The sequence below is a fragment of the Fundulus heteroclitus genome, chromosome 2 (assembly GCF_011125445.2).
Source record: "Fundulus heteroclitus isolate FHET01 chromosome 2, MU-UCD_Fhet_4.1, whole genome shotgun sequence".
Lineage (NCBI taxonomy): Eukaryota > Metazoa > Chordata > Actinopteri > Cyprinodontiformes > Fundulidae > Fundulus > Fundulus heteroclitus.
The window spans coordinates 38277118-38294866 of record NC_046362.1 but is presented as its reverse complement, the minus strand read 5'-3'; the positions used below and the strand labels follow the sequence as shown (position 1 = coordinate 38294866).

At 42.5% G+C, this 17749-nt stretch overlaps 1 protein-coding gene across 1 annotated transcript in view; it reads left to right on the top strand.

Annotated features, from left to right (window-relative positions):
* kcng4a (potassium voltage-gated channel, subfamily G, member 4a) overlaps window positions 1-4386 on the top strand; it is a 31673-nt gene extending 27287 nt beyond the window's left edge. Inside the window, exon 4 of the mRNA XM_012862916.3 lies at window positions 2997-4386. Within this exon, the coding sequence (XP_012718370.1) occupies window positions 2997-3872 (876 nt within the window). The 3' untranslated portion in view covers window positions 3873-4386. The remainder of the gene's footprint in view (window positions 1-2996) is intronic.
* The last annotated feature ends 13363 nt before the right edge of the window (window positions 4387-17749 follow it).

Below are 17749 nucleotides of genomic sequence, written 5' to 3'. Positions count from 1 at the left end.
TCTTCTCTAAGCCCCAGTGGGTGGAGGCAGATGAGCGTTCACACTGAGCCTGGTTCTGGTTCTGCTGGAGGTTCTCCTCCCTGTTAAAGGGGAGTTTTCCTCTCCACTGTCGCTTCATGCATGCTCAGTATGAGGGATTGCTGCAAAGCCATCAACAATGCAGACGACTGTCCACTGTGGCTCTACGCTCTTTCAGGAGGAGTGAATGCTGCTTGGAGAGACTTGATGCAACCTGCTGGGTTTCCTTAGAGAGGAAACTTTCTCACCAACCTGGAGGATCTGATGGAGTCTGACTTTGGAAAGAGCCTCGAGATGATATGTACCATGAATTGGAGCTATATAAATAAAATTGAATTGAATAAAGTGGCAGCGAATACTTAGATGCAGCAAAGGTTCCCAGACTTGAAATGTCTGTACAAGTGTGTAAATCCTTAGGAAGGAGAATGTTAAACCCTGCCCTTAATCCTGTTTTGGATGAAATGTGATGTAACCTGATGAACTAGTTTATGAATAAAAACTCAGACTAATGCGCTCTGACGTCTACATCTTATTACCTGCACGCATCCAGCCGTGCATCGCTGTGCAGGAATGAAGCAAATGGCCGACAATGGGATCAGCATCTCTGGATAAGAGGAAAAAAGTGATGAATGTGAGCAGGAGTGCGTGAAGAATCCACCTGCATGAAGCTACAGCGTGGAGACATTTGTTTTACTTAGAGGATCACTGAAGTAGTGATGGATTTAATCCGGAAAGAGAGCAGCGGGAGACAATGAAGGATGAAGGGGGGAGAGTCCGGAGAGGGTGAAGGGAGAGGAACGAGAATGAGTGATGAGAAGGTGGAAATAGACGCAGGAAGAGAAAGACGATGGTGGCTGACGGATAGAGAAGGATTGTGTTGAAAAGAAATAGATCGCCGCAGCACCAAAAGACAAATGCCGATTGTCTACAGTGAAAGAAGTGTGGAAAACTGGAGGGGGGGGGGGAGGAGGAATCATGGAGACGACATACACACAGCTGACATCAGAAAAAAGATTTCAAGCTGTGTAGTCAGCATATTATTCTTTATGAAAGGAAATTGTAGCAAAAAGAACACAAAGCGCTGAGATCATCTGCTGAGCTGCCCGTCTCCTCAGTGCTGGTTGTGGTGTTCATGTCAGGATGTCACTGCGAGGGGAGGATTGTTGTTTAATCTGGAAACATCTCAGTCCCATCTTTGCAGATGGACATAGAAAAACAGCATAATTAGTACTTTTGGTGAGATTTCATCTTAAAGCAATACTAGAAACCAAAGTAATGGGTACATCTCTCAGATTTTAGATTTTAAAGGTATTATAAAAGTTTTTCACTGGCATATCCATAAAGCCACTATCACACGGGTTCTGTGGAGTTCTGCTGCATGAACACTGGGTGCAGTACTTTTTAATTATTTCTCATTTAATTATTTCTCCTTCTTACAGGCAGGGTCGGTGATTTCTCCAGAAGTTTCTGAAAGTCCCTTTTTGATTAACTGTGCAGGACCGTCTTGTCTGCACTTCCGCTCATCAGGGGGATCGCGTGAAAACAATCTCTCAAATCCACTCTCGTCCTATTGCTTTCTCTTTTTCTGACCAATCCCTGCCCAGTTTTTACAGCCTGCAGCTCCTACAGAGAACGATTTTTTTAACCTCCTTTTTAATACATAATGTATTTACTACTTTGGGGATGGAAGGACGATTTTACCCAGTATAACAAAAAGTGTTTCTCAGGATTACCATCTACATTACAACTTGCATAGTTTGATTATTTCATCTTTTACCTTTTTATTCTTTCTCATGTTTCTCCTCATAGAAGGTACACCTGTTCTGGCGTTCTGTTAGCTGTGACATCATCAAGCGAGGCAGATCATCCTCTATTACCATCTAACATAGAAAGTACTCCTGGGTCAATGTGAGCTTCTGAGCTTTCTGTGTCTCTGCTCTGTCTTCTCTAACATAGAAAGTACTCCTGGGTCAATGTGAGCTTCTGAGCTTTCTGTGTCTCTGCTCTGTCTTCTCTAACATAGAAAGTACTCCTGGGTCAATGTGAGCTTCTGAGCTTTCTGTGTCTCTGCTCTGTCTTCTCTAAGCCCCAGTGGGTGGAGGTAGATGAGCGTTCACACTGAGCCTGGTTCTGGTTCTGCTGGAGGTTCTCCTCCCTGTTAAAGGGGAGTTTTCCTCTCCACTGTCGCTTCATGCATGCTCAGTATGAGGGATTGCTGCAAAGCCATCAACAATGCAGACGACTGTCCACTGTGGCTCTACGCTCTTTCAGGAGGAGTGAATGCTGCTTGGAGAGACTTGATGCAACCTTGTTTCTGCTTCAGGCATCAGTCCTGAGATACTTGAGTCACAGTCTCATCAATTCTTCAGCATTGAACTCATGCGTCATGAAAACTCCTGTTGCTGGATTCTGTTGTTCACAGTGAAAATAATCCGTGCCATCCTGGTCGATATGGTGTTCAGGATGTTTGCACAAATTCCTTCATGTCTGCCCACTGGCTTGCGGTTGTTTAATAGCTAACGGAGAGTAAAAACTACACTTTCGCTCGTGATCATTCAAACAGATGTCTCACAAACATCCTGCAGGCTAAAATCTCTCCTAAATGAGGGTTTTTATTATTTTATTGCTTCTCCTTGATAACAGTTAGAGGGTACGTTTGATTGGGTTTTGCCGCAGCTTCCACAGACTCTTACATTAATCTTTGAAGTCTTCTCAATTAAATAAATGATGGAGTGTGTCAGGTTGTTATCTATCAGGGCAGAGGCACTGGCTATAGCGTGCCGAGTGACTAACTCATGATTTATTAATGATTACTATGGATGATTATCTGACCTCAGGATTTTGTCTTCTCCCCTCCATCTTCTCATGTTTCCCTCCCCATCTGTCTTCCTCTCTGTCAATTCCCCACTCCTCTCGTCTTCCATCTCGCCGCCTCCTCCCCTCTCTCCTCCAAACCCTCTCCTCTCTTCATACCTCAGGGCGAGTGTTCCTCCAAATGCCACAACATGTTCATCATAGAGACGGTGTGTGTGGCCTGGTTCTCCCTGGAGTTCATCCTGCGCTTCATCCAGGCGCCCAGCAAGCTCGGCTTCCTCCGCGGGCCGCTCAATATCATCGACGCCATGGCCATCCTGCCCTACTACGTGTCGCTGGTGGTGACGGAGGAGGACCAGAGCTCTGAGCACGAGCGGCCCGGTGGCGGTAAGGGCTATTTGGACAAACTGGGTCTGGTGCTGAGGATCCTGCGGGCGTTGAGGATTTTGTACGTGATGCGGCTGGCTCGCCACTCCCTCGGCCTGCAGGTGCTGGGGCTGACGGTGCGCCGCAGCACCCGGGAGTTTGGCCTCCTCCTCCTTTTCCTCTGCGTGGCGGTCACCCTGTTCTCCCCTCTGGTCCACCTTGCTGAAAGCGAGCTCACCGGCACCCACGACTTCAGCAGCATCCCCGCCTCCTACTGGTGGGCCATCATCTCCATGACCACCGTCGGCTACGGCGACATGGTGCCCAGGTCCATTCCGGGGCAGGTGGTGGCGCTGAGCAGCATCCTCAGCGGCATCCTCATCATGGCTTTCCCCGCCACCTCCATCTTCCACATGTTCTCCCGCTCCTACCAGGAGCTGAAGATGGAGCACGACCGTTTGTTCAAGGAGGAGTGTGAAGCCGCGGCGGCGGCGGCGGCGGCTGCCACGGGCGGCGTGCAGGAGGTGGGCGGTGAGGACGGGGAGGAGGAGTCGCCTCCGTCTGAACACCATGATAAAAACGAGGGTCTGTCGGTGGAGTCTCTGGCTCTGCTGGGGAAAGTTAACGAGGCGGCAGGAGCTAACAACCACAGTCTTCCTGCAGCAGCTTTCTAAGAGGCACGCTGGGTGCTGAACCTTTATTAAAACACGTTCACTGATCTTTGTGCCGCTTAAAACACAAGAAATACCAAGGGACTAATACCCCAAAAGCCTAACTGCCCATTACTGGCATCTGCATTATTTTGGATACAAATAATTGTTGTTTTTTTTTGCTTTTTATTGCATTGACTAGTGTGTGAAGACAAACTGGAGGACTGACAACCCTTTAAACTGGTTCTGTGTGTCTGACCAGAAGGCCTCTGCAGCAATATTAGAAACAGGCTGCTTCCATAAACTCGCAATAGTAAATCCAAAGTTGCTTTTCCTTCCACTGTGAAAATACTTAAGACTGACTGCAACGTCTGTTGATACTTCATTTCTATTTAATATATTGCCTCAAGTATGATCTAAAACTGTTTCATACTCAACCTTTCTGCCATGAATGCAAATAAATGCACTTCCTAGTTTTAAATATGAGAAGCTTCAAGCCATGTTCCGCGAAGAAATAATAAATGCATTCTGACCCATATGTCATGTATATCCATTTCTCTCTGATGTTTAGATGCTTGGACCTGATGAATAACTGATGGCTTGACCGAGCTAACCGCTGTAAAAAAGGATTTAATCCCTCAAAGATTTGTTGCTCTCACAGTTAAAATGTTTCAGATCAGCAAAATAACCTGAGCAAAAAGCAGAAAATCAGTTTATTGTTGGCGTGTCCTGGGAAGGCGCTCCACCTTAAGTTGCTGCCGGTCTGATCAACGTGTGAATGGGTAAATCTGTGACTGAATGCACTTTATAAATTCAGTCCATTTACCATTTAACGGAACAAAGCCATCCAAACCAAACTGGCCTGATGTGAAAATGACCGGCAGTTCCACCTTTGACAGCAACATTTGCTGTAAAACAGTCGAAAACTTAATTCTTTAACGTAACTGAGGGAATTTTGACCCACTCCGCTTTGCAGAACAGTTTAAATTCAGCCAGAATGGAGGATTTTCCAGCATCAACTGCCTGTTTAAGGTCAAACCACAGCATGTCAACCAGATTTAAGTCCAAACATTGACCAATGTACTCCACAATGTTCATTTTGTTTGGTGTGAAGCGTTCAGAGGTGGACCGGTTCGTCCCAGACCATCACTCTGCCACCACCATGCCTGGCTGTAGGTCAGATGCTGTTTTCCTACAGCGTCAGTTTTACAGCAGATGCAACGCGACATGCGCCTCATTAACATCAGTCCACACCACGCCGTCCTGTATCAGCAGAGGTTCTGGCCCCTTTACTCTCTCATGGAGGCCATTTTGCCTGGTCTCTCTCTCTCTTATTGTTAAAACTTCACCTCGAAACTTAACGGAGGCAGTGAGGCCTGCACAGCTGAAGATGTGGTTCTTGTTTCTTCTGGGACCTCATAGATGAGCTCTTTAGGTCGGTCTCTCCAATGAAGGTTCTCCAATGTTCCACGTTCTCTCCATCTGTGGAAAAGGGTTCTCACCGTGGTTCTCCTGAGACCCAGAGCCTTGGCTTTGTTGCCTTTTCCAGACCGTTTCTCATCTGTTCTTGAATTTCTTTAAATTGAGGCATAAATATTTGCTGTTTGAGATCCTTTAGCCTATGCTGATGAACATTCTCAGTCATCAGGTCATGGTCATTCCAAAAAAAAGTAAAAAACAAAGCAACTGGACTTGTTTTCCATAGTTGAAGACGTTTCGCTTCCGCTCCAGGAAGCTTTCTCAATTCAAAAAGTCTGGAGTAATGATGAGTACCAAGCTTTATACAACTGCCTAACAAAGGCCTGTAATGGCTTAGATAACATGCAGATTCAACCGAAACAGGTCCACCTTTACTCATCATTACTCCAGACATTTTTAATTGAGAAAGCTTCCTGGAGCGGAAGCGGAACGTCTTCAACTACGAAAAACAAGTCCAGTTGCTTTGTTTTTTACTTTTTTTGGAATCCTTTAGCCTGCTTCATGTTGTCTGACCGGTTCTGTTTAAGCGATTTTAATCTACAGGTGCGACACTAATCCCGCCTGAATGTGTTTGGTGACATGTAGCCATAATTTATGAATTAATAGAGGAGGAGGATTACATTTTCACTCTGGGCCAGAAGGATTTTCATTGCTTTTCCCTTAATAAACAAAATAACTGTTTGGAAACTATTGTTTCTTTCAGCTTAAGATTTCTTTGTTTTGGTGGTAAAATATGTTTGATGATCTGAAACAATTAAGTGTGACGAGAAAGGAAGAGCAGAACAATCTGTGAGGGGCTGAGTAATTTTTTCCCAGCCCTACTGTAGACGAGGAGGGAGGGTGAGTGAGAATGAGCGCTAAGAACCATGAAATGTACTTTGCAAAGCTCCAAATAAAAGCTCTCCTAGTAATATGAGAGAAATCCATTTTCTGGGTTGTAGTTTGTTCGGGGTGCGGCGGTCTAATCTTCTTGGCTCAGCACGGATGCTCAATCAGATTCTCGCAGCTGAAATTTCCTAAAATAGGAAGGAGGTGAAACAGCTGTGGTAGCCAGAGACTGAGGATAAGCACTCAGTGAATTCAGTCAGAATCCTCCTCTTACATCACTAGTTTTTATGGACAAGGTTACCTCATGCTGGAAGGATGCCGGCGTCTCCGCAGGTCTGAGGTAACCGTGTTCTGCCCTGCAGCCGGAGACGCTGGTTCAGCTCTGAGTCTGACGCCCACCGGTCCAGGTGGAGCCGTCACGTTGAACAAAAGGATATTTTCATTTTTTACCTGAGGAGAGGAGAGCGAGAAGGCTGCAGGGAGACACAGCGACATGCCAGATGTGAATGTAATCTAGATTAAAGATGGGATTATAACCCTCACATGCACAGGTTTTAGTCTGAAACTCAGCTTCGTGCATTTGTTGTGAAATGTGAGTGACTTCGGTCCACACAACGTGTATTACGGTGCTGCGTCTCATCGGCTCATCCGTGGGTGTGCTGGCGGCCGCTGGCGCAGGCTGTTCCCGCTTCATGACGTAATCCAACTTTTGGTGATCAAATGTGACGGATTACACAGACAAAGGGTTTTGTCCGTCTGTGTACACAACAGTTAAACTAAAAAGGATTTCTCTGTGGTGCTCATAACAGACAGAACAAACTCTAAAGGGATAATGAATCCTTATATTGGGGGAAAAAAAACGCACTTTAGGTAATAAAAACGCTTTTATCTGTCAGTCTACATCATTTTTAATAAAAGCACAAACCCAGTATATGTTGTTTTTAGTAGGCTATATGACACCGGTCCAGTTACACTTTAACTTTAAAAAAAACAATGATAAGAAAAGAGGATTGATATGTTTTTATGCATTAAATAAAGTGAAAAAAACAGACAGAGAATGCTGATTAATGTTTCCCAACATGATGAACGGCAGTAAAAAAGGTCCCCAAACTGACAAATCTATTAAATTTCTGTTTAAGAATATAGCTTTCTTTATTATATCATTGTTAAATGAATAAGTTGTAAATCCTTTATTTGCTCCCAGCCACATATTTGCTCATCCTTCTTGCTCTCCAACATCTGGTATTACATAAGTTAGAATAAACACAACAACTGGTTTAGAGTCTTAATCTTTTTAAATAAATCAGGTATTATTTTTGAAAAGATGTCTGATGTTGGTTCAGATGTTGAGGTTCATCTGTCGGTGACAATCTTCATCACTTCTTTGGTATGTAGGGAGGAAGAATGGATGGATGGATGAAGATGAGGCTGTTGTAGTTTAAAGTCCCTAAATAGAGGCGTTGCTTCTTATCTTAGCTAAAGTTAGCAATGCTAGCGGAACACATGAAGAAAAACTGATTTGTGTCTCGCTACAACTTTTATACTCGGCAGTCGGCTGAACCTGAACTCAGGATGAACTCAGGTTTCCTTTTTAAGATTAATTATATCATCTTGGTGATTGTAATTTATTCCAGGAGCAAATCAGAGGCTCCATTATTACCAGACATCTGCCAGGGGGAGGCGCTCCTGGAGCAGAGCTGAAACACGACTTTTCACTGAGATGATGTCGAAGCAAAGCACTACGTCCATGAATCGAGTAAACTAGTTTCTTTACATGCTGGAAACATGTTTTAAGCCAAATTATCAATGAGTCGTATCAAAACTGACCGTAAACATGCTAACATTAGCTCACCACTTTGGCAGATTACTCCACATGGAAACATGACATGGGAAGACTGTGTTGTCAGATTCTGATCGGAACTGGGGACGATAAAATCTCTGATCGATGAAATCTTGGATCAGGAAATAAAAAATGTAGTTGTTGGAAATCCTCATGAGACATTTTTTTAACTTAAGAACAATTAATTGATATTTTTTCCACATGGCAGCAATTAAGTCAGATAGTTATTGTGGTGACGGCACTTCCTGATACTTTTGTTGTGAGGGCGTTTATTTCATATAGATTAATGGCCTCTGTTCCAGCTAAGTGTGATATGAAGTGTTTATGTAATGAATTGCACGAGAAAAGCAAAAGAGCATACAGGTAACGTACTTCTGCTAAAGTTCTGGCTGATATTAAAGTTATTAAGCCGTGTGGCTGCATCCTAATAGAAAGGCAATGGTTGACCCATTTGTAAATAACAAAAAATAAGAATTAAATTTTTTTCAGTTTTAAATAAAACTGCAATAAATGTTTAAAGGTGGATGGACTTAATTTATATAGTGCAGTCAAAGCGCTTTACACCAGAGCCACTTTAAGACATTCACCCTCCCATTCATACACCGATGCACAGATCGGCAGAGGGCTTGATCATAAACAGGAACTCTAAAAGAGGGAAGACTACATCACACTAGAATATAATCTTCTGCATTAAGTTGTTTTTCCCGTTCAGATCCAGCAGAACACCTACAAGCAGCAGGAGAAGTGTCTCTTTCTGCAGATCTCATTGGGAGGAATCCCTTACATCCTCCTTTTCACCTACTTTTGTTTTCCACCAGACGCAAAGAGACATCTGCTCTAGGCACAAATTACAGGTTTCAGCTTCACTTCCAGAATGTGACTACCATCCTCGTGGTATTTCAACACAGCTTTTATTGTATCCTTTCAAACTAGTTTTTATTGTTTTCTTGCTTTCATGTTTTTCTCCCTTTGTTTTTTATTTATTTTCTACCTTTTGATAATTGAAATGACTGTTGGGCTGAAGCATTGAAGCCGCGTCGTTATTCACAGGGTGAAACATCCCCGCTCAACAGGATTACACATTATGTGTTTCATCTGCAATTTATTCCAGCAGTCAAAGCATGAAAACAGCTCAGTCTAAAGTTTACCAAAGCATGTTTTCCTCTTTTATTGAGCTGACTTTCACAAATTCACATAACTGCTGTGGCACACACCCACGCCTTTGTGATGGTGATGTTTAAGTGGGAGTATTTCCTGCTCATTGAGAGTCTGCAGGTCAGAGGTCCCAGCATAAATTTATTGTCCCTGTAATGTGGGAGTTGGGAGGCTGTATGAGACTGCAGCTCTGATTAATAAGCTTACAAGAAGAAACTCACAAACATTCATCCATTGCAGAGTTTATGAGGGGGGAAAGAAACCTGTTTTGACTGAACAAAAATGTAAAAGCAGAAAATCAGTAGCTGCTGAGTTGACCTTCAGCTCCACTGTATTGCTAAAAGTATTCCCTCATTCCTCCAGATCATTGAGTTGATGCTTTACAGGAACATATTGAATGTTTGGGTTTTCTGTGGAAAACGTTCATATGGTCGGTGCAAAGTCCTGCCGTCAACCCGAGGCTTTCATGCCCAGCATCAGTGTCTGACCTACGTGGCCTCTTACCTCTCCCTTAAAGGCATACTATGCAACATTTTTCAGTTAATTAATGTGTTCCACACCGTTTTGGATGATTAAATGAGTCATTTCAGGTCGAACAAAGGTTTTCTCGGCCGCCCTGGTGGTCTGTGGGGGAAATACCGTACAGGAGCCCTCGGCCCGCACTCACAGGCTCAGAAGTCTGGTGCATCGCGAGAGTCGGTCTTGCTTTACGGCGAGAACTGCTACATGCCCCCAGTGAAAGCGCAGTGGTGATATTTGTGCAGTTATCATGGCGCAACCAGCGAGAAATCAGCGAAAGCCCATGTTGGAGCAGGCAAGAAAGAGGAAAAGGGCTCTGGACAGAGAGAGGAGTCGTACACGGGTGAACATCGGGCAAGCTTTTTCCGAATGGCGAGAGCTAAAAGAAAAAGAAGGCTGCAAGGCTGACGCGGACCTCGCGTTTCTGTTGATGCGATTGTAAGTAACATTGGAATGGTTTCTCTCTCTGTGTGCATGTTCATACTTTCACTGTGTTAGTCATTGTTTGTACTGCCATTTTTTCGACTTTTGTATTCAATGCGTTCGCCTGTCTCCTAAGATCAAAACAGCCGCGCCTGGCTTGACGGAGAAACCAGAACAGCTGAGCATCTTTATGACAGTGCACTTTTACTTTCGTCCTCTGGGGGGAGCCTCATGCATTCACCAACACAACGAAACAACAATGGCCGAGTCCCAACTCCCGGTTGTGTTTAATTAATTGTGGGTTTGACACATTCGGCTCCTCTACGGACCACTGTGTCGTCGGTCCACAGAGAAGAATATTTTTTAAAGCCTGCATTCGTAGTTTTCACCCTGCTCTTCTCTTCTTTACTTCAATGCCAGCGCTACAGCGCCGCTCACTGGGGTGGCATAGGTATTACACCGCATATTACCGTTTCTCCAGCTTCGTATGGTTTCATCTTTGCGCTTAGATTCGTTTGTGCGGATACAGTATTCAGCTCCATGTGGACGTGGCCTAACAGCAGAGTAGTGAATACTTTTTGAAGTATTTACTGCTGCAAATTAGCCACATTATGTTTATAATGTGGCTAATTACTGCCACTCTGATGATGTTTCTGAAAAGAGAGCGAGACAGAAGCATCTAATGGTTTTCTGCAGATGTCTCTCAACAAAACAAGTAGTTTAAGCTCAAACTCAACTTTCAGATCCTGCAGCCTCAGAAAGAGCAGTTTCCTCCATCGTATACGCAGTGTGTCTCACTGTGGCATACTAATTAGGGATGGTTTGTCATCTTTCCCAGCCTAATGACTATCAACACTATTTTATCCTGGCATCCTCTTAAGTTTCATTTGCCATTTTAGATTTTAACACAACAAGGTCATAATTATGATGAAATACTAAAAAAATTATTATTTTACCCAAAATGCTAGAGCATGACTGTAAGAATATTTTAGATATGAATCGAGAAATTTGTTTTTGTCTGTATTCACTCTTTGAAGTCCCACCAGTCTGCAACAATCTAATGTCCCAAAAGATGTGAGATGCAGCTTTAAAGCTGAACTCCAGGAGGAGGCGATTAAAATTCACAGCAAGCGACTCTTTCATCCCATGTTTCTTTACTGATTGCAGTTCATAAGCAGCTGCTAAGAGCTGGGTTGTCTGATCTGAAGGATCTGCTGCTGAAAGGGAGTCCAGAACATGACTTTCCGTGTTCTTCAACAACGGACTGATGATCCTTAGAGAGAATCAGCAGAAGAGCAAGACTGTATGTGCCGGAAAGGAAATGTGATGAAGAGCGGTTTCTGTTCTCCGGTTATAAAAGAGCTGCAGCTTTTTATCTGCTGTTGTTCCAGTAAATTTTCATCAAAGCCTAAACACTAACCAGTCAGTAGTGGCCAAGGCGTCATGGCCTGGGGAAACTATTAGTAGTCACAAATAAGACAAGAAACATGTTTTATGTTGTTTAATTGCAAACCAGTCACTGGAAAGCAGCAACCTCTGCTGCTTTGCATCAGAAGAAAATATGATCGGCCAGTGAAGACGAAGCTGGTTTCTAATGCTCAGCATCTAAGTCAGTGCTAAATTAAATGGGTGTTTCTCTCCTAAATAATCTGGGCCAAACTGAATCTTCCCAGTTTAAACTAATATACTAACAAGTATCACTGGGTGATCTAAACATTCTGTTCTTAGTTTCTAATATTTCTGCTAGGTTAAATAACCAAGAAAGCAATGGTGCCCCCCCACTGGCCAATGTAAGTTGTATTAGCATCAGTTTAGCATTTCCTCACATTATGCACAGCCAGCAAGGCAGCCGCTCTTCTTGACCTTCTATCGCACTTTTATTTCTTCCAGTATCTACTTTCCCCTGGTAATTGTTTTGTTTCTCAATAAATGAATAAATGTACACCTTATGCCTAATATAATTACACAATAAAAAGGAATTATTGTTCAGCTTCAAATGTTAACTGTTCTGTTAATGGTCTACGCATATTAGATCATTAGAAACATTAAAAATCAAACAATAAACCAAACTTAAGTCTTTAAAACAGTTTTCTACAGGCAGCTACAACAGTAGAATAAAATCCTGAAATTATGGCTTTTAGTTTCAGTGCCACCCCAAGAGTTTAAGTGACCCTGATGTCCTCCAGCAGCCTAAGCCTATAGCAGCATAACTATAGAGGTAGCTCAGGGTAACATGAGAAGCTTTGTCACCAATGAAAGTTTTAAGCCTAGTCTTAAAAGTGCCTCACCCTTTCACAGACACAAATTCACAAAGGGCTTTACGATGTAAATCATTTTTAAGTTATACATTGTGTAAATAAAACAAGCTTCACACGGACTTGACAGCATCACATAATTTCTGCAGATCTGTCGCCTGAAGATTCATGATGAGAATCTCCTTTTCTGCCGCATCCAAAGATGCTCTGACTGAGATCTGCTGATCATTGAGCTCACCAGAGTCCAGAGAACTCACTATCATGTACAAAAAAAATAATTTTAAACTGATCTGAGCTTTGGGACATGGAGCATTGTCCTGCATGAAGCCAACAGAAGATGGTCCACCGTGGTCATTGAGTGATGGAGAGGTTCAGCAGCGACACTCAGGGGGGCTGCAGGGTTTAAATGATGCTCAGTTGGTGCTGAGAGGCTCAAGCTGCAGCTGAAATCAAACTAATCAGACCAGGAAACCATTTTCCAGTCTGTTCTGGTCCAGTTCTGGTGAGTCTATGTGACAAGGTGTCTCCACCATAGATGCCTGAATGCATTGAGCTGCTAACATGTGATTGGCTGATTTGTTATTTCTGTTAATATTGAACAGGTGTACCTATTAAAGTGGCCGGTGAGTGACTTCTAATTTTCTTGCTTTCCCCTTTCATAGTGACACACTTCAACATTTGGCCACGTTTAAACACATTATTGTTTTTAAACGTTGAAATTTATGGAATGGCTGCTCTAAACGCAGCCACCTCACAGCAAGGTTGCTGGTACAAATCTTGCTTGGGTTGGCAGCTGTTGTTCCTGCGGCGCATGCGTGGCTTTCCTCTCCAGTTTCCTCCCACAATCCAGGAGGGTTACCTGGTTAATCTAACATACAGCAGGTGTGAATGTGAGCATGCATTCCTGCTGATCCTGCATGTGGATCCTCGGCAGAGTGTCCTGCCTGTCCGTAGCACCTGCCGTGGCCTCTTCCTCCTCCTCCTCCTCCTCCTCCTCCTCCTCCTCCTCCTCTTCTTCCTCCTCCCGGATGCTGAGTGAATCTGATGGAAAGCTGAAGTATTACCATGCAAAGCTGTTTAAACGTGAATCCTCTGTTTAAACAAAGAAATTAAAGATGAAGCTCACATTTCTTTTATACGCCCAGTCCTGCCTGGTTGTTGTTCTGCATGTAGTTTCACTAGATTCACAATCATTTTGCAGCATTTCTCACATAGTTTTCACTGCAATCCTTTTTGTTTTGCAGGATAAAGTGTTGACGGATTCCTCTCGTCTCACATTTTAGTGTTGTACTGGGAAACGTGGCTGTGCAGCTGGGCTCCTGTTTGTTGTAACCGATGTCCTTTGGACTTCCTTCCCTGCCGTGAGATACGATCAGTTTGTTCTTCTCTGTTGGCATTGCACTGGCCGCACACCACAAGATTTCCGATTAGATGTGGATCCAATTAAACCACACAGACACTGGCTATCAGAACAGAAATCCCTGCAGAGAGCACATACCATCGTTTAGCTCAAGAGCAGGAGGCTTAACGTAAAATGAAGAATTAATTCAGTTCAATGGGTCTTGCAGCAATGACCAATTTAAAGGAGTAAAATGAAAAGGGGAGTCTGCTCGTTCGAATCTCGGTCCAGATGTTTTGACACCTCTGCAGCACCCATGAAGAAGAGAATGAAGAAAATCAGTGTCACTGTTTAGAGGAAGGCATGTGATGTAAAAATTGGACGTTGGTAAGGGGGGGGGGGGGGGGAAAAATAAGAGGATGTGTGCAGGTTTGCTAGAAATCTACAACCGCTGAAGACAGATCACCATCTCAGGAATGAGGAGAGACTGCATGGATTATCTATCAGAGAGATAAAGGAGGTGGACAGAGGAAATTAGAGTGTCTTTATCTGACAGCGTATCTGAAGTTAGGGAGACTTTTAGCTTTATAGCAGGATGGATGATGTGTTTGGATTCAAATAAGCTCTTCTTTACAACAATCACTTCACTCTGATGAAGGTGATATTGTGTCTGGGCAGAATCTAAGCAGGAACAGAGTTTAATGCTTACATACTCTAGAGGGAGTTTTTGTTTGAACTGCGGTGAATATTTCTAATCTGTGTGACTGAATTTACCATATTTTTCAGACCATAAGGCACACCGGATCATAAGGCGCACTAAATATTCTTCCCAAATGTTTAATATCACTTCTTCACGTCCACAGATCTCTATCGTCTCTATCAGGAGGACAGAGTAGCTGGACTGCACTGCCCTGTTTCTAACATCAGGCCAAAATAAGTGTAACTTTTATATTGAATTAACTTACTAGGTTTATTGTTGCTAGCACGTACTCCAGGCTGCCTTACATGAATGCACTTCTAGTTTAGACATTACAGTCAGGCAGTCTGGTAGACAGCTCAGGGGTCCTCAGGTAGTGACACAGTTTACCGTAATGCTCCTAATATCCATTGAGCGGAGCGGCTTCTTTGCTAACCAAAGTCAAACTTACACATTTTAACAGGTTTTTTGAGCGCATTGTACCAAATAAAATCGGTCAGTAAGCACAACTAAAATCATAGATAAGGCGCACCATCAAAATTTTAATGGCGTCCGCCATTTTAGCCTCAGGCCTGGTGTGTGTGCTAGCCATTACCTACTTCAAAGCTACTAGCCAAAACTTCCTTCATTGCTGTTTTACATCACAACTGCTACTATTTTGATGGTGATTATTCAGTGTTGGATCCAGTAGGATTCAATCAACTGTGAATTAATTACCAATTAATACCTTCGCAATTAATCCATTTCACTCACCTTTATTTTAATTTATTTTCTATTTTTCATGTTTTATTCAGTAGTAGTAGTGTGTTCGAGGAGTGTTATTAAGCTGAATAATTGCTGTAACAGGGAATTATTGGTTTAATAAATTCTTACTAGCTTAATGGCGGTCAATCTGTGATTATTTTGAATCAGCAATCGAATGCTCTAATGGTTATCGAATTATCTCCTTTTGAGTTAACAACTGAATTTACTTAGACATTTTCATTTGCTTGTGGTTAATGACTAATGATTAAAACTCCAGTTGGAATTGTAATCAAGGTTTACTGGGTAAGCCTGATTCAGATTGAGAACTGGATAAACACCCCTCTTCCAGGTTAAATAGAGTTAATTAATTAATAAGCCAATTGTTAGTGCTCATCATTAAGGCTCACAGCCCTTGATCACAGCCATTTGAAACAATTTTCATTGTATCCTTTGATGTTGAATGACATGTTACAAATTGTAATTGCAAAATATAAGTATTGATAACATTCATAATCACACAGGTAAACTTGCACAACTGTTGTCTGATGTTCTCTAAAGCACATCAGACAACAGACATGAGGCCAGAAACAGAACAGCCGAGGTTAGACTCAGATTAAATCAAACGCATCTGGACTCTGGATATTAAAGGAAATTGCTTGTGCAGGATTTTTTTTATGTCAAAAGATTATTGAAAGCTTTGTATAATTTTCCTTTTGCTTTACACATTTTGTATTTTCTTTTATTATAAAATCCAAACAAAATACAAGGTAAAAGGTTCATGTAACAGCTTAAACATGTCTGATGTTTCACTGTAACAGTATTTTCTGTATTTTTAAGCACTGCATCTACGGCATTTTGTTCTTTGACTGTATTTTCCAAGGACAACCTCGTTTCATGGCCTTCCTTTTGCTCTTAACGGCTGTGATTGTCAGGAGAAACACTTTTTGTTTTTCTGCTGTAGCAGAGGGAGAAGACATTGGGTCGAGTCAGAATGTTATTATCCTCCTACAGCAGAGATAATAATGGGTTCAGCCGGGCCATTCTCCAAACCTGATACAAAGCTGTACATCAGGATTTAACAGGAGAGTAATGTTTCCAGCACTGTGGAAAGATGGTCTTTGTGTTCTTTCCAAATACATCTTCTTTTGGTATTTTCTTTCTGTTACAAGCCAAGCCAAGGTTATTTCTATAGGGTTGTACAAAGGGCACAGCTACAGAGTGTAAAGACAAGGCAAGGTAAGTTTATTTGTATAGCACAGTTCAGTGATAAGACAATTCAATGTGCTGAACCCAGAGAAAAGTAAATTGCAGTGGTATAATAAAGGCAGGTAAAGAACTATTAGGCTACAAACTGTTTTAATTAATAGTTTAAATAAAACTGTCACGTCTTGTCAAAGGAGGTCCCACATCCAGACCACAGCAGAGGTGAAGATGAGAACTGAACTTACTGCGCGGAGCACAAACAGCCAGGAAACAGGAGAAACCAGCGATGACAACATGAAACCAGGCTGCTTAAATACTTGGGAGGAGAGGGAGACAGAAAACATGAGGAACAGGTGGAGTGAATCAGATGATTATGGGACAACGAAGGTAACGAGCTGAGCGAGAATTAATTACAGGGCAGACAGCGAGGAAACAGAAATCTGACAGAAAGAAGATACAAAAGGAACTAATATCACAAGATAAAGAATAACTGTAAAGGGTGAACATTTTAAGAAAAGATGATCCTTGGAACATGAAGAATAAGTAAAAAACATCAACTTTGTAACATTTAAAGGCAACTTACCTTGATTTAAAGGAACTCAGGCTTTCAGCACTTTTACAGTTTTCTGAGAGTTTGTTCCAGATCAGTGGAGCATAGGAACTAAATGCTGCTTCTCCATGTCTGATTCTGGTTCTGGTTCTGGTTCTGCAGAGCAGGCTGGAGCCAGAAGACCTGAGTGGTCTGGAGGGTTGATGCCCTGATAACAAGTCTGTGATGGATTTAGGTGCTAAGCCATTCAGGGATTTATAGACACATTTGTACATTTGAACTTAAATAGTTTTAGAACCTGGTAACCAGAGGATCTAGAATTGGAATCTGTTCTTTGTTTAACTGACTTAACATTTGAACAGTCCACCTCTGTTTTATAATGTGCATAATTGATTGAAGTAATTAAATGACAAATAACTAAATCCTTTCCTGAAAACCCAACTTCACAGCTTTATGTTTGCTTCGTTTGAGAAATTGACCCTCAGCTAAAGTTCAAAGCACCAGATATACTTTTGGGCTCCGTTGAATAAAAGGATACCTGTTGGCAAGGTTTGCAGGTGAGGACTCTGGGCTTCAAAGGGCGAAGGATGAGATAAAATATGGATCCATGATCTGGTTTCTAAGCAGGGTTGAATCTAACTTTTGGAGGCAGTGAAAGCAGAGCAGAGAAAGTACAGTACCCAGAGGCACTTTTACAGAACATGAGTAGACTTAAAATTAGCGCATGAAACAACCTAAACTTTCCTCAAGCAATGAACCAACAAGGTTGACTTCAGAAGTTTATAACAGCTTAAATCAAAGCATTAATGTTCAGTAACGTAGTGGGGCTCTGTGTACAGGTTCGTCTGAATTAATTATTGAGAAGTCCA